The following is a 20,805-nucleotide window of genomic DNA, read 5'->3' as shown; positions in this document are numbered from 1 at the left end:
ATTTTTCACCTCACTAAAGGTAGTGAATACATGTGATTCACACCCTTCATAAATACATGTGATTCACAAGGACTTAATTTAAGGTGCAATGCACTTCTAAATTGTAGAACTCTGAATCCTAGATTACACATGGCTGTGCCTGCAGAGTACACCAGCTGTAAGGTACTTCCCTCTTGATCATGGGCTTTTATTTGAATAATAACTATGGCAATTACAAATACAAAATTTTACCTGTACTAAGCAGAAAAATGGAGGTGTTTCCCAACATCTCGCTCACTCAAAACCAATTAATTTGCAAAATACTGGTGGGCCAAATTATTTTCCTACCACAGAGGACAGAGAAAATACATATTTTCTCCAGATAAACATTTTGTCTTAATTATCAGATCCTTGTGCTTTGCCCCTTCCATCTGGATCCTTTACTACACTAAATACCCTGGAACAGAATGGTAAATCATAGCGAGACTCATTTCCATCCTCGTGTAAGTTGAGCCTTTTTGGGTACTTCTAAAATTTGGTGTACAGAGTGTGCTGTGGTTGAGTCAGTCTCTAAGACAATGCTGGAAAATAATGAGGCCCTAGGTAATCCACCTGAAATTTGGGATCTTAATACAGCCCGGGAATCTGAAAGCATAAACACAGTGTGTTCATGTGCTGTATCTCTGTAATGCATACCACAGACTCACCATCAGCACCACAGCAGATAAATAACTTAGGTTAAACTTTGAGAGTAAAATGTATCTTAAGTGAAAATGAAGAAAAAAATAAAACCCACTACATATTTACATACAGAGTTACTAAAAATAGGTGAAACTGAAAATGTGCTTTACAGGATTTTGGGATTGTGAGAAAAATAATCCACAAAAGAGCACAATAAAACAGCTAGACTAGCCATTTTAGGAGAAAATAGCTGTCCCACTAAGGTAATCAGATTTTTTGCTTTAGACTCAGTCAGGTCAAGAGTCCTAAGGGTATTATAATCTTTCTAGCAACATCGAAGAATTTCTGACAACAGACAAGGTCTGGATTTGAGACTAAATGATGTTTCAATGCAGCTTGTCTGTAGAACAGATTTCCTGAATTTGTATAGCCAGTTCTAGTGCCTTTCTAATAGCACAGAAAAAAAAATTATCTCAAAACTTGTTTATTTCTTACCTGCGCAAATCCATTAAATGCTATGGTGGATGCCTAAGTAGAAGTGAAGATCACAACAAATTATCATTTGTTCACCAAATCTGAACATGAGTTAAAACATTTTTATTTGCAAAATAAAAATGTAGGCCAGACATTAAAAAAAAGGAACAAAAAGAGAAAAAAAGAAGAAGGGTAAGCCAGTAAGAAATTTTTACAACAGTGGTATTTGATAACAGACATCACAGGCTTAAAGAAAATGACAAAAAGAAAAAGCAGAGTACCTTAAATATTAAAAAAAAATTAAAAAAAAAAAATTAAAAAAAAAAGACCAGGTGCATTTAAACATCTACAGATAAAACACAAAAGCTGCCAGACACAATGTGTCTTCACAGTTCAATGCTTCATTCACCATTTTGAAATGCATTGTTTTCAGCCTGCTTGAAGGGCTGAAGGGCACCACACCATGAAGAGTTGCATGGCAATTTTTCAAAAAAAGAATAGCATGGACTTAGGAAGGGCAGTAGGAAACACACAAATGGAATGTTTTTAAACAACAAGCTTATGCATGGCCTAAGGAACTCTTTGTCTAGACTACACTACACACTGGGGTAGGTACCTCTTCTTTATCAGCCTCAATTTCCTGGTACAACAATCCATATCTCCGGTTAGCAATTTCATCTTCAGATAAATCTGAGTTGTTGGTCTCATTGTCTTTAGGACTAGTTGAACTCTCGGTGCTAGCATTTCTGGAATTTCCCATTTGAAACAGAGACAAGGGTCTAGCTATCTCCTTGCTCGGTCCAGGATTGCTAATGCCTGCCTGCTCCCCGGGCAAACCTTGTTTTACTAGTGCCTCCTGAATTATGTGGCCTGTGCTCGCACCTACTTCCCCCCAGCTGTTATCAGCAGCTCCTAGGTCTTCTGTAGACCATTTATTACTAATGCCTAACCAAACATTTTCCATATTACCTTCCTCTGAGTTTTGCTGCTTGGGGAAAAAGGGCCAATTATCCAGTCCATTGGCTTGGCTATCTGACAGACTAGAAAAACCCCAGGAATCATTAGTAACTGTTGGATCCCAGTTTGCCAGCCAGGGCTCTGTTTCCAAGGCTTCAGGGACAACACTGCTAATCACTTCAGTGACTGCTGTTGCTGTCCTACCTGTCACTCGGTCATCTGCATTATCTAGGCAAGGATTATCACAGCTTGTGCTGGCAGCATCAGCTGCCTTGGGCAGCAATGCCCACTGTTCTTCAGCAGCAGCTTGACCTTTAGTACCAGTACTACCATTTGGGAGGTGGCTGATGCTATTATCTTCAGTTCCTTTACCAGACTCTTCTGCATTGAATAATTCAGCATCACATAGATCACTTCCAGTATCTGGAGGGTACTTGCCTGTGTGGTCTAGGTCAACATGTGCCCTCATGTTTATACACTCCATGGATGTACTCTGTCCAGTACCACTGTCAGTTTGATCTAAGGCCTCCTCAAATGTATTTTCATGGTCCTGATCCCAGATACCAAGGACTCTCTCAGGTTCAGAGCCAGTGCTTTCTATAGTCTTACAGTTGTACACCCCTATTTTGTCCCCACTTTCCAGCCCTGTGCTCAACAGTGGTATTTCTCTATCCATCTCCTCAATGACATTGACCTGTTTGAATTCTTCTTCTGTAGAGTTTTCTAGGTTAGCACCACTAGCGCTCTCAGTATCCCCATAATTATCTTCAAACTCATGTAAACCTTCTACCTCTGTGCTGACTAAAATTTCAAGATCTGATTTTGCTAAACCATTATGGAATTCTGCCTCACTGCTTCCTTTGGTTTCATAACCTTGCTCTTCCAGTTCCTCTGTATGTTCTACCTCCTTGTAGTTAGCTCCAGTCTCTACCTTTTCACTTGGCTTGACACCTGCCCACTCGTCTTCCTCATGCTCTTCCTCTGCCTTTTGCACATCACATGGGAGTGGTTCATCCAACAAGCTATCAGTTCCCAGGATGGGTGCCTCAAAACTGGTTACATTCTCTAAAGGCTGATTGGTCACCACATCTTTCCACATGACACTTTTGGCATCCAACTGGTCCTCCAGTGAAGTCCTCTGGTTTTCGCTTACAGAAGCTGGCCCTGGTGCAGCATCCTCCTGCTCACCTACTGCAGGCCAAACATTAGCAGGCAGAGTACCCGTGGATTCGCTTGAGGTTTGCTCTGCCCTGGGGAAAAGCAAAGAACTGCCTGCAGTAATTTCCTGGCTGATACTGGGTGTGCTAATATCTAGGCCCCAGTTGAGTGAACCTAGATCAGTTTGAGATCGGTTAGTATCTTCTGATGACCCACTGTTTGGGGTTTCCTCCATGATCAGGTTACACAGGGAAAGACTTTTTGAAGAATCAGGCTTTAAGCAGACAGAAAGCAAAGAAAAAACACAAGATGAAAAAGATAAAGGCGAACTTGATGAGAAAACACAACATTTATATTTTACAAGAGCAATTTAAATCTAAAGAATGAAGTGACTAGATTAGGCAATTTTAGGAAAAGCTATGTGATTTGCAACATCTGAAGGCAATAAATTGTAATGCAAAAGAGCAGCACTGATACACAAAACCAGAAAACTATGTATTACACCACAGTGATTAAAGAAATCTCTAGAGTGGTTGTGATTTTGGAGGGAGGTTTGCTTACCGGCTGCACCAATTCACTGCTTGTCTGTAGAGAACGAAGTCATACACATAAAACACAGAAAAGAAGAACATGATTTACTTTGATACAGCAGCAGTTCATTAATTAGCAGCTCTCTAACCAGCTGCGGTTACCTATCAGAGTGGGGAAGAAGCAGTGGGTCCTTTCCCACCACTCCGCCCAAGACTAATTCCAGGCCTGTGAATTTCAAAACTCTGAATTACATTATAAAAAAAGTTCTTCATGTATGTTGAATATTGATCACCTCTTGCTTTCCCCTGTGAGTCACCAACATTTTTATTTCAAATGTTTAGCTATGAAGCACACTGGACTTTTTTAAAAATAGAGCAAAGATGAAAAAAATGATAATACAGGAATACATAACATTAAAAAGCTATAAATAAAACTGTGCAAAAGAAGACATTAATAAAGCTATCTAATCTAAGTTTAGAGCAATACATTCTCAACATTTCTGGTTTATTTCATGTGGTCCAGATATTTGCAGCCTTGAAATTTTGGCTAGCCTACATATATGACTGTTTTTGTCAGGCTTTATTTAACCTCACTCAATATAAGGACATACGCAATTAATGCACATCATATGTGGAATGTGAAAAAAACAGTGCTGTGTATCTGAATACATTCACAGATTTCTGTACTGGCTGAAGCTACAAAAGGTCAAACATGAACATATCAGGCTCCATGTCAAGTCAACCCAGGTAACTCCATTACATACAGTCAAAAGAAAGCTCACAAAAATGGGTTGTTTTCTCTCTGCAGATCATTTAATGTGATTTGGCACCAGGAGGAAGAAGGAAGGATTCATTCAGTTTCCTATAGCAGCGTTTTCTCTTGGGAGTAACTCCAGTTCACTGTATTGCCCACAAAGACAAGCTAAATTCTGTCTTTACTCCTGGTTTTGAGAAAATGGTTATCCACTGGGTTAATGGACACCGTCAGGTATTTAAAACAAGTGACTTATACCCATTATTACCTTCTAATAGCTGTACTTTGGGCATAATAAAAGCAACACACTTAGCTGTAGTGATTGTGAATCTTTTAGCCTAGATTTCTGATATCCTTTAGGTTTTGCAGGCTAACAAACAGATTATTTTTTGTTGTTGTTAGTTTTAAAAGATACTGAGTGGCTTCATATACTTGAAAGAGCTTTTTCATGGTCTGTGAATTCTTTATCTTGGATTTTGGTAAAAGAATTGTAAATCTGAGTTTAAGTTACAATTAGAGGCACAGAAATACTATTATGTATATCAGGCTTACCGTCCATAGATCCCATGGCAATGTCTAGAAAAAGTAGTGAAAAAAAGAACTTGTCAGAAAAATACCATTCCTGTACTCTATGTCCAACATGCTACGTAACAATGCCCATTAAACGAGGAGAACTTATTTTTAAGCATGCTTATAGTACATACATATTTTATATATTAGCACATGTCCTCTGTGTGTGTCTCTGTACATATCTGCATAATACTTTTGGTTATAAAGGATGGGAAGTATGCAATGCATTGTGGTATTTTCCACTTCAAAGTAGTTGCTGCTTTCCAGCAAACTCACATTGCTATGTGCATGAGTAATGGCCAGGTTTGGAGCTGGGGACTGAGTAACTTTCAATAGGTATATGAGCCTCTGCAAGGTGTCAGCCTTAAAGAGCTAACAAAGTTGGAGTTTTCTAGCCAGTTAAAAATGACACAGCTATCTACTGAAAGTGGCCTTCCTCACAACACTGACATTAGAAAGGAAAATGGCATACTATTTGTGAAAGGAACTAAGAAAGTTGACCAATATTTTCTTTTTCTTGTCCAGTCTGTTAATCAATGCTAGTGACCTCTCAACAGAAGAGCTAAACAGACAAATGAAAAAAAGCAGCAGACTTCATGCCAAATATTTATGGCCCACCACATGAGACGGAACTCTGCTGGTTCGTATCAAAAGAGAAGAGAACCAGACAGGTTTAGAAAGGTCCCTTCTAATGCAGCCATAGAAACAGAAAAGCAGCTGAAGGAAGGACAGACCAGGGCTCACCTACGATGGTTGGATCACCCTGGCAGAGCAGTGGAGGGAGGTAATTAATTAAATTAACAACAGACAAGTCATGCCAGGCCTTCCAAGGCATCATGCACAGATGACTATTCCTGTCTTCACATTCATACCTCAGCTGTTTGCTGAATGGAAAATATCCATGACTGAAGCAAAAACTATACACATATGGAAATACCATATAAGCCTCTCTTCTTAATCTCCCTGCAAGCACAGGGCTCTGCAGCCACAGGTTTCATTCTCTCTATACTGCCATAGTAATGACCCTGTCAGTTTCAGGGAAAACAAGACCCAGAATGCAGGGCTGTCTTCCCTTCTAAAATCACAGTGTTCTGACTCATCCACAGCTCTTGTAGATGTGGGCCATTCTTTCTCATATGCCTTTGTTCTGCAGAAAGGTGACAGAGTGAGTAAAGGTGCTCAGTGGATTCTTCCTATGACCCTAGATGAAAAGTTACTATGTAACTTTTTTAATACAAATTTTCTACACAAAATTATATTCTGTATTTTGTGGCATAGTTGAATATAAAATAACTGTTTTTCACCAAAGTAATAAACTTTTCTATAATCTGTACAATATGGTGTCAGAACAAATATGTTCTGTCATAAAAGTTAAGTATCTTTTGTTTAATGATCCCACTGCTCTAATCAGCATTGTTATAAAACAAGCTGAAAGAGTAGTTAGCAAAGTCCCACTTAGTCTTTTCTGTCACTGCTGAATGCTATGGAATGTCATTTGCCTTCCCCTTCCTTTTCTCTGTTTAAAGGGAGAAAAACCATAACAAGTAAAATGCACAAAGCTTTTGCTAGAATGGAAAACATCTCGTAGCAAATCTCAATAAGAAAATTCAGCTAATGTTCAGAGTGTTGACAGTACATTCTTTTTCTGACAGCACATACCTTGTCAGAGATCACTACAGATCTCAGTACATAACTACGGCTTCACACTGAATAAGAAATTAACTGAGGTAGAGATCAGCAGAGAATCAGGACCATCTCAGCCTTAAAGCTTCTTGTCTTCTCACTCCTTTCCAGTGCTGCACTTCTGAACTGCTGGTAAGTCTTCTCGTGTCTCACAGAATGAGCCAGATTAATGATAGGTCTTGCTAATAGTGTATTGACATCATTTCTTTATGTACAAAACAGGGATACAGATATGCTGGCCATGAGATCTTCCCTACTTTGCTACCTGCCTACTGGGTAGTGAGGGTGAATTCTAGTTTTTAAAATAGCATGTCCTGCAGGATAAGCCAATGAATATCAGCAACTTGATATATTAGCATTTTCTTTTTATTTTTCATCTTTTTTTTTTCATAGTGCTGCGAAAAACTACCATTAGAAACATTACTATTGAATGTAGACTTTCAATAACACAACATTCTACAAGAAAACACCCTATTCCATACTCTAATTTTCCTTGAGATTAGGTCTAAAGTAGATTAATAGCAAAAGCACTCAGATCATACCACTGCTTGATACAGAAACTCCATCACAGTAAAGCAACTGCATGCTGACTCCTAGAGACCTAGGTCCTCTAAGGCATCTTTCCAGACATGAAGAATCAAAGGCAGGTCAGAAAAGTTGTCAGAAAAACAAGCACTGGAGAATAATAATGTTTACACTAAGAGTTATTCTAATGATGGAAAGTAATAGCATGCTAAAGTCAAGGCCAAGGTACCAGCAACCATTCTCATCAGCAGACATCTCATTTTACCACCTAACAATTTCCTCTCCTTCCAGTACATCATCAAGTACATGGTTACTGATGGGGAAGACAGATTGCTGACTTGTTCTTCTCAGGAAGATAAAATTTTTCAGATACTTCCTATTAATTCATGAGGCAAAGCTTTTCTACCAAACACAGTATATTGCATTCATATGCTTTGATTATGTCAAGGCAAAGAGATACCTGAGACATGGGTGAATGACCAACTCCTGTTGATACTGCTTCTGGCTTGAAAGGGTCGAAGTCCAAATCTAGTAACGATTCCTCTTTCTTAGCTTCAGGTACTTCATTCTTTTAGAAGAGAAATATAATTATTGAAAAACTTATCTTTTAAAAGCTGCTCTGGGCAGTAAAATATTAAAATGATCAAGAAAAAAACCAAAACATTCCACAGATTTACTAGCTGTGGTGCACACAAAAGGGAGGAAGCTCTGAAGATTTTCCTGAGCTTTAGTATAAGTCTTACTTTTATGAGATTCCCTCTTATGATGTCTTTGTTTTCTCTGTAGTAGAGCTTTGCCTTTTCAGGCTAAACAGTCACTGCCCTTTCAAAGAAATGTTGAGTGTGCATCACTTGTTGGTGAAGACCCTTTTAAAGGGCTTTGAGACATACACCAAAGTTAAAAAATACATAAATGACACCCAATGTCCATACATTCTAATAAGTTAGTCTCTCCCCAAACACAAACATTAGTAAAAAGCGAATACAGAAGGATCTAAAGGCATTTGAATTAAGTTTTAATTCTGAACATGTATAGCAATTTACAATTAATATTGTCTTTGGCTCTAAACTTTAGGAAACATCTGATAGTAAGGCACTGTAAGGCTGCCCAATAAGGTTGCCCACTGGAAGGTTGCCAAGTAAGGTTGCCCAGAGTAGTCATGGATATTCCATCCCTAAAAGTGTTCAAAGCCAAGTTGGATGGGGCTTTGAGCAACCTGGTTTTGTGAGAGCTATCCCTGTCCATGGCAGAGGGGATGGAACTAGAGGATTTTGAGGTCTCTTTCAACCAAAACCATTTTATGATTCTATGATATACTCTTACTAAACCGGATTACCATGGTAGAGTCTTTTTGGTTTGCAATTAATAAATTAGCCAAGGCCTCTGAGGTCACTATAAAAATATATACATATATATATGTTCAATGGGCTACAGGTCTTATTTGCTATAAATTAACCTGAAAAAACTATTAGTGTGTTTCACTATTAGTGTGAAACTATAGCTGAGATTTAATTATCATTAATTGCAAATATTCTAGGCAAGCATCTTGGCCTTGCTAACAAGGCTAGTGCTGCCTACTGCTAGTTGTTCAGTTAAACAGTGAGAGAGCTTGTACAACTGGGCAAGTCTACTGCAATATGGCACATATAAACCCACAAAACTAGGAGATAATAATAATAATAGTGATGATCACAATGGTAGTAAAATTAACGAGCAAAGATTTTGTTATTAAAACATTTAAGAGTATAAACGTTCCAAATTACTGTTACTATTGGTAAACAGATGTTCAAAGTTAGGTAATTAATGGCTTCCATTATGCCACAAAACACCTTAACTCTCTGTGTCACCTGCAAACATGGTCAAAAGAGCTACTCAGCTCCCACGTTAGGAATGACAGAGTGACCTAGAACTCTTCAGTTTGTAAGAGGTGCTAGGGGTGATGTGATAAGGGGTGATGTTTATACCAGTGTGAGAGGCACAGAGGTTTGGCTACTCCCTGATTCTTGAAGGAGGCAGGAAAGCAGCTGGCAGCAAAGTTGATGGGGGAAAATGTAAAATAAAGAAGTGGTGCTGCTCCATGTGGCATAGGGTCCGGCTGGGGACCTTCTTGGCTTCAGGTAACGTGAATGTGAAAAATGTACACATGCTGAAAGAGTGAATAAATTTGTGGCAAAGTAGTCTGCTGGGGCTTACTAAATTGGTAGAAATCATGTTGAGGAAACCCCAGAGCAGCAAAAGAGTGGAGGCTAAGAGATTAATAGAAGAGGGTGTCGGGAGTACCAACATTGCTTGCCCTGATTTATCTTCTTCCTTTATCCTTCTGGCATCACTGGTGATGAAGGATAACTGGTCTGATACACTGAAGCCAGCATTATAGTTTCACACTTTAAAAAGTCAAATCCACCACTCCGACCAGTAACCAACATAATGTTTCTTCTCTCATGCCTTCCATCGAGTGTATTTAGATTTCATCACATATGCTCTTGAGGCACTAATACTCATATGGTCATAAAACTTGATGAAACAACAGCATCTGCTGGCATATAATCAGAATTGGGTGGAGACATAAAAGATGTCTCCTTTCACTGAGATTTGAAAATGAAGTTGCTACCTTTGAGGACTGAATCAAATTAACAGGAGTCTTCCTTAGGCCATAGACCAGATAAGGTATTGGAAGTCACAGGGTATTGATCACTGATTGCCAAATTACCCATGCCCCTCAGACCAAAATGATGTGAACACTCAACTTTAATGACAAAGCCCCAAATAAACATACAGAGTACCTAAGATACCACATTACCTGGAGATGCAGGAGAAACAGGAACATCAGGAAATTCCTCAATAAGGGACAAAGCTATGACTGGAAGGTGTGCCAAATATACTATATTTATTCCACAACAGCATGATGAAGCATGAAAAAATTAAACATTTGAAAGAGGCAGCTGTGGCAGAAGCAAGGCTGTACCTCTCAGAGGTATATACAAGGTGTGAAGAAGGCACAAGAAACCTTCAAGGACTACAAGAACTGTTACCTCTCTCTGTACACAGTCTGTACAAGCCTTAAAATAGGTTTAGCAGTTATGGACCATTCACTTTAGAGCTGTCAGGCACACTCAGACACATTCTCTATCTGTAGGGGGCATATAAAGGCCTACAATGTCCAAGTTAGTAACTGGACAGTAGGGAGAAATGTGATGTGAAGGAGAAATAAAGCAAGGAACACACATTTCTGAACGATCCTTTCATCTGGTCGACCAGATATTTCATCTTCTCACCTCCTTCTTTTACTTGGCAGTAATTAAGTCCATTTTTGACAATGAATAACCTGAATAACTGTTGAATCAGTGCACAAATATTCAACAGCATCAAGGAGAGCTGCCTTTAGCCATCTTGCACTAATGCAGTGAATGCATCAGTACTGCTTAGTAAAGAAGGGGGAACAGCAACAATTATAGGATATTTGTGTTTCAAGAAACAAAGTTTGGCCTGTTTGTAATCCTCTCCCAAACACTGTACTAAAGCAGCAAAGCTCTTCTCATCTGTCTCTTGGTTTTGTGCCTCTGCAGGAGCAGTGTCTGCAGGAGCAGTGGTGGTCACTTGGGAAGTACCATTGGTAGGCTCTGCAAGGCAAATAGCTTTCTCCATACTGCTCAACAAGGGCTTGGAGAGTTTGGGAGGAGCCCTAAACATAAGAGGAATAAGCCCACATTTCCTGTGGATTTCATGCTACATATTTTCCTTAACTGGTTCACATACACAAGGATACAAAATCTATACATCACATTATTTGAGTACGTCCGTACATACTCAGAGATCTCAAATATAGTAAAGATGCTTTAGTGATGCGGGTGGGTTTTGTAGAGGCAGAAGTGCAAATGATTGATGAGAAGGTGGTCAGGGAATAGCTTAGGATACTCCTTGGTCATTGACTGTGGAGGAGGGAAGGACATAAATCACTCACTAAAGGGAGATCCATTTTCCTTGAGAGACAAGGAAAAGATTTCGGTTCTCAAAAGCACGCCCACTTTAATTATGCCATTCCATTTCTATGCCAATCTCTCACAGAAAGGTTATAAGGATTCTGGAAATGTGACTTACACTAATTTAAAGCCTTTTTCTGGTGTCATCTCTTAATGGAAAAGCGAACCAGTTTCATTTCTGCTTCCTTGGATGGCCTGACGTATGCATGTTAGTTAGATACAGTATTTAATGCAAGGGGCCATATCTATCACAGGTTACACCGACTCTTACCAGTGATTTCAAGGCTCATGCTCCTACAGTAATTAATTCCTATGAAGGCAGGGTACAGTGATGCCTGGCATCTCCCTTCAGAAAGAGTGCCCACCAGCAGCTACATTCTGGGAGTAGCCTTTAATTCTTTAATTGTTTAATTTAACTTGAAGAAAAATAAGTCCTTTCCAAATAGATCTCTACACACAGCAATGCCTGTTTCTCCCTACCACAAGAAAACAAAGCATCACATGTTCAAATTGTACAAAATGCATTTTTCATTGCTCTGCCTTTGTTCTCCTGTGTTGTCAAATGAGTTAGAAGAAACCAATAATTCAAATGAAAACAGACATTCCTACATTTTGCACAAGCTTCAGATCTACATACTATCCAATCTATGAGATGCAGGCTTGGATTTCAGAGTTACAGTTACCATGAAAGAAAGGGTCCATTATTGGAAAAAAATGGTAATCAATTTAACTATGTAAAAACTGAATAGCTGATTACAAATTTTATGGACTTATTTTGCACAATTCTGGCTTTTCTGTTTATTATATGCAACTTAGAAATATCATTATAAGATAAAATGAATTTTGAACCCTTCTCTGTGCAGCTACTGTTTCTATGAGCAAAGCCAAGTGAATGAATCATCTAGCTGGTTTTTATACCTATAGAAACCAGCCGAGTTTCATTTTTTAAAAATCACTCAACAGAAAGACAGAATACTTTTAAATGAAGGAAACAGAAGAGATTTTGATGAAGGAAACAGAAGTAATGAAGGATCTCTGTGAAGTTCCACTTGAGTTGTTTAGCATTAAAAAAAGCATCTTAGATCAACTCTCAGCTAGTAACGCAACCTGGATGCATTTAAACCTCAAACATGACTGTATCACAGTATTTTCAGTCAGACCTCTAAGAAACTGCTCTTTTTTTCAATACGTTAGCAGTGTTAGCCCTTTTGAGTGATTATGGGTGACCTATTCAAAGGCAAAACATCATAAGTGTAACTCTTTCATGATAACAGAAAGTGTTAATTGTGCCTCTGCCTCGTACCTCGGTACCTCGCCCTCCTCCTTCCCCCCCCATGAAGATCAGCCCCCAGGGCACTATCTTGGAGAATTTAGGGTGATTACACGGCTGGACCTCTACACAATTCACTGAAGCTTACCTGTGATGGGGTCGTCACATTGATTTCTGGGACAAAGTTGTCGTCAAATAAGTTAATGATGTTCTCCTGTTGCAACTCCTTTGTGGGTGTGAGCTTAGGCAGTGGTGGGACTGGCGGACCTTTCCTCAGCTAGGCAGACAGCAAAAATGTCACAGACTAGTTCAGGTATAAAAGAAAATCTTTAAACTAGACCTAAACAAATTGTCTTAGGTTTTTACTTTGGCTGCTTCACCCTAAATAAGCCATGGGAATAAGCCAAGTATGGAACGGAACTGTTTAGCTGTTTACCACCAAGTCCTTGGAAATAAATATTATGGGAAGAGCAAAACAACCCTATGTTTCAAAGTCATTAAAACTCAAGGTTTCAGATTTGATACAAAAGCAAGTCCTGGTTGTTTTTTCTTCTGCTGCGACAGGCACCCAGTGCAAGACACTAGCTCTTCTATGTGGCCCATAGCTGGAAGGGTGATACTGAACAGAAACAATGCCTTTGCAGCTTTTTGGTTTCTTGAGTTCATCTGCGTTTAGCTTTGGGATTTTGTGACTACCCACCTGTTACCAGTGTACTTAATGCTAGGACCATATCATCTCTGGGACCTATAGCACTTCAAAGGTGCCTAGTTCACTACATTCCTCCTGCTCTCCAGAGATTCACATAACTATGACAAACTAATTGCTTGGAATAATACAAAATAGTATTGGATGATTTTTAAATCTATCAAAACCCCAAGAAAATAAATCCACAAAAAAAAAATCCTCAGGTGGTATAGGGATATAACACCATTGGCACCAATGAGGCTGAGTCCTACCAGGTGAATACTCAGGCAGTGAGTTGTCACATTTTGGGAGATCAGAGAAAATAAGCATGCTCATTAGATACAAAATTAATTTTCTTCTGATGTGCAGACAGCATAGAAACAGCAATCAGCACAGAAGCAATCACAATTCCAAAAACATCCAGAACATCAACACAAGTCTTTGAAGTATCATATACAACTCATGCTACAGATGGAACTGACGAATGAAACCAATTCTTATTTTACCAATACTAGTGAGAATAGAAGTTACTCCATTGATTACAACAGTGTCAAACTTCCCAATCAGTGTTTAAAACAACCAATAAGACTTTAACTATCAGTAATTAGCAGAGCAGTATTTCAACTAGCTTTATTTTTCATTGTTTTAGAGATTGGCCAGATCAGTGGTACTCATTGGCTAATTTTTCCCAAGGTAAGCATAAATTTGAAGATGAATGAAGAGCAGAAATATATAATGTACAAAAATTCATAAGGAGGTTTTAGAAATACATTTTTCAAACTGTCATTGCTGGTATATAGGTCCTTAGAGACAATGCAACTTTTAAAGAAGTGTTTTGCTTTGTCACTGCACGTCCCACCAATTCACCAGTCACCTAACATTTTCTTCATTCCCCTAATATAAAAAACATTTTCTATTCACGTTCTGACACAGGGATGAACAACTGATGAACAGAACAGACTGCAACAGAACCAGTAGCCTTCCTGCCACTAGTCAGTGACAGCCTAGATGAAAAATCCACCACATACATCATCTCAGCTATCTCTCACTGCACAACAGGTCAGGCCCCACTGCTAGGTATCTCCTTACCTGTGTAGGTGACTTAGGTCGGGCTGGTGCTGGAGATGCTGGTGCCAGCATATGATTGGGAGCAGCAGTAGGGCTAGGTAGGGGAGAGACCTCCTCTGGTGGTGACGGTGTTTTTGCAAAGCGGAGTGGACCTGAATCACTAGACAAAAGCAAAGGAATGGCAAGGACATATATATCTTGCTGACTTACAACCTTCAAAATTGGATGCAACAGTTGAACGGCATCCCTGATGTAATGTCAGGGACCACAAAAGAGAGTACACACTGGAGATGAATGAAGCCATTATATAGTGACTAAAACTAAAATTGCAATTAAAGACAATTAAAATTCAGTGTCAAAGGAAGTTTTAATTTTGAATGATTGTGATTTTTGGAACATTTGTTTACCTGATCATTCTAACTTGAAGAAAACAAGAGTACCTGCATTTTTTCAGATTCTATACTTGAAATACCTCTTCACTTATAAATTTATAACTATTACAAAATGTGAAATGGATTTACTGTCTTCATTTCACAGAACAGAACACTCTGAAGATTAAAAAACTCACAGGAAGGCATAATGAACACTGCAAATAATTTTAAAAGCTCAGCAACTTCAGAAAGGTTTCCATAAAACAGAACACAGTCAAGATTATTATAAAGATATCACTATTTAGAAGGACAAATCGCAACAATTAAAAACAAGCGGCAATCTAGTGACTTCAACAGAGCTCTGCTGATACTAAGAAAAGATCTAATGAAGTAATAGAAAGCATCTGCACTTCCCATGAAAGGACCTGGTGCAAACACTGAGAAAATATTCAGCTACCTAGATATGCTTAAAGCTTACAATAAGGGAGGCTATGAATTACAGTACTCAACAACCACAGTACTCAGTAGAAGCGACTCGTACACATACTCAGGGAGAGCAGAAGCACTACCCAATTGAGACCACAGCATAAACATGATCCTAATGCTAACACAAGAAAAACCATTCTTTGGAAGGACAAACTCAGCTCACACTCACCACCTCTTTCTGTGGAAATATTAAAAGAGAAAAAATAAGCAGTCATTAAGAAATTTATGTTCCAAGTTGCAATCTTTGCCTTCAGGACAGAGTATTGAGTAGCACACAAGTTCATAAGATATTTCTTTTTATGCAGTTCTTTAAAAGAAAGATTAGATATTGTACTTGTCTAGTATCAACTTCTCATGCATCTAAAATGGAAAGCTATTTTATCTCATAAAGACCCACTTCGGAAATTTTTAGAGTATCATTACTAATAAGGAAAGTCAAAATCTATCCAGATTTTCACACGAGGCTCTGCAAACAGGACAGCAAAAGACTGAAGTAACAAGGTAAATGAAAAAATGGATTTTTAGAAAGCTTTTTTAAAGTCAGTTCACACTACATTAAATGACATCTAGTAATTTGTGGCAAAAATAATTTTGTTGCATAATTCTTTTGCTCCCAGCGATGGAAGGAATAATTCAGTAGGAACAAGCAGGTGCATGTTGGACATGGTCTAAAAGACAGAGGTGGATAAAATACCTGCTGGTTACACAATGTGCTTGAAATCTTCCAACACTACATTTTTTACATTCATAAAAGTGCTTTACAAATCCTTTATGGGAACATAGTCCAGATTGTGAGTCCATCCTAAATGGGCCAAACTTAACAGCGCCGAAGGCAATATGTAATATACGAGCATGGATTATCACTGAAATAATCTAAAATACAAATTCTAGTGATGTGCTTATAAAGTAGTTCTGAATTTTGCATTATGTTAGAAGTTTCAGATTTCATTCTTTGTTCTTCCAAAGTGAGATTAAAACAAATGGAGAAATATCTTCCATATTTCTGAGGCAGACACTATGCTGCTTGGTTAGTCTTAATTGTTGCTAATCTACCTCCATCTCGCGGGCAAATTTGAATAGGAACCAATTTAATTTTTATTTATACCTCAACATTATCTGGCTTTTCTGTTATAAACTGATTTTCTGACACTGGGTGGAAAATTTCTACATGGGCTGAGCACTAAGACGTGCAGAAGGTGCCTAGGACACATGAGGGGGTGGAGACCGCTGACATTACAGTCCCTAAGCAGGCAACCCCTTTAAAGAATGGAGACTTCGCCTGACAGACAATCAGGGCATCCAAATCTTCCACCATTGCGCTGCCACAGCCTCCCTCTGCAGGCGGAAACACCGGCTGTCCAGCGCAAATTCCCTGACTAGCCAAGGGTCGTCCCACAAGGAGCGGCCTGTGGGAGGAGCCTGAGCACATAAAAGCATTTTACCGCGGTCCAACCACCCCCCACTGCCTGTTTCTGAGCCGAGCGGGTCGTCTAGAGGTTTGCCTCGGTCGGCCCCTGCTGCCTGCTTCTTCCCTGACTCTTCGCCCTGTCTTCATCTGTTCCGCCTACTCTTCTAAGCTTTGCCGGTTCCCGCAGCAGCCCGCCCGCCGCTCCGCCCCAGCGCCCGCTCCCCGCCTCCCGCCGCCCCTCGACGCGCATCGTCCTGGCTGCGGCCTTCGCAGCCGCGCTCTCGCGAGAGCTGGGCAGCCTCCCCCAGCAGGGAGCGCGGGCTCCACCTGCCGGTGGATGCCGCCGGTGGATGCCGCCGGTGGGGCCCGCGGTTCTGACAGTAGCGTTCTGACGCTCGCCTCCTTTCCCTCTCTCTGTCTTTCTTTTCCCTTCTCTGCTTAACTTTCTATCCCTCTCCAGTAGGGACACATATCCTTCTTTATCATTAAATAGTTCTCAGATATAATATTTGCCTCGTTTGTGTTTTTGTCCAAGAAATCCATTTAAAAAATCCCTTATGGTTTCCCTTAGAGTGGGATGTGAAAAGCTATAAAACATTGTTCGGATTGTTTCTGACTAGCTGGGATTAAATGGAAATTCAGGCTTTATATATTAACTCTAAATATCACTGTGTCTTTATCAGTCTCACTCTTTTACATTTCAACCTTTTCTGCACATCAGTATTAGAAATAAAATTATGGCAGAAAGGCTACATTTGTTGAAAGTACAGAAAGTACATTTCTGTTCCCAGTACAGAAATACTGTACTGGCATCCACTGACCTTTAGAAAGCACATCTGATTTTAAACTCCTTTTGGTTTTGTGCTTTAAAACAAGATTTTTCTTGAAAGTCTAAAAAGCTGGTATTTTGTGACATTCTCTTTATTTCAGCTTTTTTTGCTTTTATGATGTACCCTCAGATCTTTACTTTCCCCCCATAAGTAGATGAGATAAAAGCTGATGTTCAAAGTTTGGGATCCTCACCTAATAATAGGAGCTAAAAACATATCTCAATATTTCAAGGCTTTAAACAAGTTATGAGAGTTAGCAACATAGCTGATTTTCTGACATTCTGTGCATCTAAGAATAAGTGAGCTATACACTTAGTTGGTGCAAATTGATGTAACAGTCTACAGTGAGCTTGGCTAAATTGAAACAGCCTTCATTCTTTTTTGGTTTTGAAAGGACTTTCTAGAAAAATAGTCAGTGAAGAGGAAGCTTTGCATATTTACTCCTGTTGAGAAGAACTTCATCCCAGATATGTTCATCTACCATCCTGAACAAATATTGCCTGTCACCATGTGTAGGTGTTACACATGGTGTAGGTGGTTACTGCCTATGCTGAAACCCACAAAGCCTACAGCAATGCAATTCATTAGAAAGGCAATAAATTCACCTTGGTGCCCCTTGAATGGTGAAGGCCTTGTCTGCATGCTGATCCCCCAGCTTTGTCATCACTTCATATAGTTTGTGACATAACTGTGAAAACAAAACAGTTGCCTGAGTTTATGTGAACAACTATAGTCATGATTAAAAAGACATGATTACAATGATAAATCTGGTTTGATACATGTTAACTTGATAACTTTATGTTACAGTATAAAACCTCCCAAAAATTCTGAGTGCCATGCATAGCAAAAGCCTAAACAGAAGCCCATCAATATCCATAGAATCAAAGATAATAGCAGTTCTTAAAAAACATGAGCTGTTTTTTAGAGAACAAGGTCATAAGTATAGCTGACTGCTATGTGAGCTCTGATGAAGGAGGTCATCTGAAGTTTAAAGCAACATGGGCAGCCAAGAAGATCTGTGTTTTCCCCTCAAAAATCTAATCCAAATTTTCACAGAGCTTCAGTAAAGTGAATTTTCAAAAAAATTTTGGTTCCAATTTGAAGGTTGCTATAGATAATATGTTACTATTTAGCCAGGTACATTCACAAGATCCTCAATGAAACAGCTTGATTTGCCTGACAGTCACTGATAGAATACTGCATTGCTGACAATGCATATAGCAGACTTGAAGGGAATATTTGACATGTTTTTTTTCCTGCTGATTAAAGCAAAGAGGTGCTTAGCAATTGGACACAGCAAAAATACTGAAGGCAACAGTAAATTATCAAAATAGAAAGTGAATTTAGTGCTACAACTGATAATGCACCGCAGTCCAAAATTGTAGGGGCTGCTCCTTCCTTGAGGAGAGAACAAATATGGCAAGTAGAAATGAATATTATGATTATAGCACAAATCTGGATCTATGGCAAATTCTCCTGTGTGCCTCTGCTAGATTTTTACTATAAGGTATTTTTTAGCTGTCATGCATATCATAATCCATGATACATGAGATAGTCAGTTTTACTCACTAAAGCTATTTCCTTGTGAAACTTGGCTTCAAGGCTGGATACATTTTTGAAGGTGTTCACATAGAAGCCAATTCGTCTACGGAGGATGGCACAAAAAAGGAAAAAGAGAATAAAAGGAATGTGTGGGAGGGGCACAAAGGCAGATTAATTAACTGTTTTCTGGACTACAAACAACATTCTTGAGTATTACCCTCAGCAAAACAAATTATGAAATGTCAAGATTTCAGACTAATTTGTTCATTATTATTTCCATTAGTGCTAAGATATGTATTCCACACCATCCAGTCAACCAAGCTGAGACTACTTCACATCAGATGTCTTCAGCTTTTGTTAAAGAAGAGTGGAAAAGCATGGTCTCAACTACAGCACAAGCTCAGTGAAGGCAAGATGCTCTGGGCTTCCATCTCCCACCAGACAGCACACAACCATTTCTTGAAAGCAGAAAGGTACCATTCCAGCACTGTGAGCCCCTGTGCCCAAATCTTATCACAGCATCAAGGTGATGCAGTTGCATCTTGGGTCAGCTCAGTACAGCCCAGTACAGCCCAGATGTGGGTGTCCCAAGCTCAGCTCTGAAACACATGCACAGGTATATAAAAAAAGAGAATTTAATATAGACTAGACATTTCTGTGCATGTCGTCAAGAATCTGCTTACTTGGGGTGAATTATTACATACTTCTCAATTTCTAAAGTAGAAGCTGTTTTCTTATGTTTTGTTTTACTCTTTTTCCTATTTAAAACTTCCATGTATAATTTCTCCCAACTTTGATTAACAAAAATTGTCTTTGGAATAAGTATAAGCCTGAAAAAATGTCAACTCAATAGATAATTTTCTTCCTGAAGAATTTTAATAACTAAAATAAAGGACTCTGAAAGCAATTGCTTTCTAATTAAGCATATTGCTCAAATTAAATTCTACCTTTCCCGGAGACTAGCTACTGATTCTTTACACAAAATTTACTGAAGTAAAAGGGCCCTCACTCTAAGTCATTCATATGCAGTTTTACTTTTAGTAGGCCCATAAAACAAATATCCCTAAATGCTAAGAAGGTTTACACTGAAATAGGCAGAAACACAGCAGGGAAATCCTCTGTTGGTCTGAAATTAACAGGATTTAATTTAGAAGACTGAGAAGACAAAGGATACTTCACATTTTCACTTCAGATTGTCAACTGTTAAAAGAACATAACACACTAATGAGATGCTTATTTTTCTACTGCTTTTGTTCTCCCATTCATATTGTCTGCATTTTCTGTATAAACACAGTTCATGATTAAACATCTTGACTGAATGACCTATGCCATCAAATCCTTTAACATCACAACTATTTAACATCAGTGCAGAACTATAAAATATGTCTTCTGGTGTAGTTATAATAAAAAATGACCTATAAGTAGACCCAAATCACCACAGACTACTCTGTGCTCTAGCATAATTATTTACTCAATAAATGGAAATTTTTTGCATCTCAGAATGAAGACATGCTAATGAATCTTAAGTGCCAACATACATTGAGAAAAATAAGCATAAATACACTTACATATGTTTTTGGAGCACTTGCATACATTTTTTCTTTTATTAATCCAGCAATCCATTTTCTGTCAGCTCATTAAAATCCCCTGATTCCCTTTCCTTACTCCCCATTTGAAGCCTTGCATACAGTATCTCTCTAGGCTTACCGTGACCACAGAGATGGCAACTCTTCTTGCAAGTCAGTGTTAAACTCTTCAAACACTTTCTGTGCTTTTTGAAATTCTTCTTCAGCCTAAACCAAAATGAAACAGATGACTTCTAAAATCACTATGACATAACAAAACTAAAATTAT

General features: G+C 38.8%; 1 protein-coding gene across 2 annotated transcripts in view; it reads right to left on the bottom strand.

The window, feature by feature from the left end:
- Positions 1–20,805, bottom strand: part of AMPH (amphiphysin) — a 125,848-nt gene that overhangs the window by 20,818 nt on the left and 84,225 nt on the right. The window contains exons 7-16 of one of the 2 annotated variants that reach the window (XM_071429820.1): positions 20,659–20,744; positions 18,979–19,054; positions 18,015–18,097; positions 14,336–14,474; positions 12,710–12,838; positions 7,772–7,879; positions 5,086–5,109; positions 3,811–3,834; positions 3,023–3,523; positions 1,156–1,188 (exon numbers count right to left, since the gene is read on the bottom strand). In XM_071429820.1, the coding sequence (XP_071285921.1) occupies positions 1,156–1,188; positions 3,023–3,523; positions 3,811–3,834; positions 5,086–5,109; positions 7,772–7,879; positions 12,710–12,838; positions 14,336–14,474; positions 18,015–18,097; positions 18,979–19,054; positions 20,659–20,744 (1,203 nt within the window). The remainder of the gene's footprint in view (positions 1–1,155; positions 1,189–3,022; positions 3,524–3,810; positions 3,835–5,085; positions 5,110–7,771; positions 7,880–12,709; positions 12,839–14,335; positions 14,475–18,014; positions 18,098–18,978; positions 19,055–20,658; positions 20,745–20,805) is intronic. The other variant, XM_071429819.1, reaches the window with a different exon arrangement.

The sequence above is a fragment of the Agelaius tricolor genome, unplaced genomic scaffold (genome assembly GCF_023055355.1).
Source record: "Agelaius tricolor isolate 1412-34295 unplaced genomic scaffold, bAgeTri1.0.p SCAF_6, whole genome shotgun sequence".
Lineage (NCBI taxonomy): Eukaryota > Metazoa > Chordata > Aves > Passeriformes > Icteridae > Agelaius > Agelaius tricolor.
The sequence above is the reverse complement of the archived record's forward strand: the minus strand, read 5'-3'. Positions and strand labels throughout refer to the sequence as shown.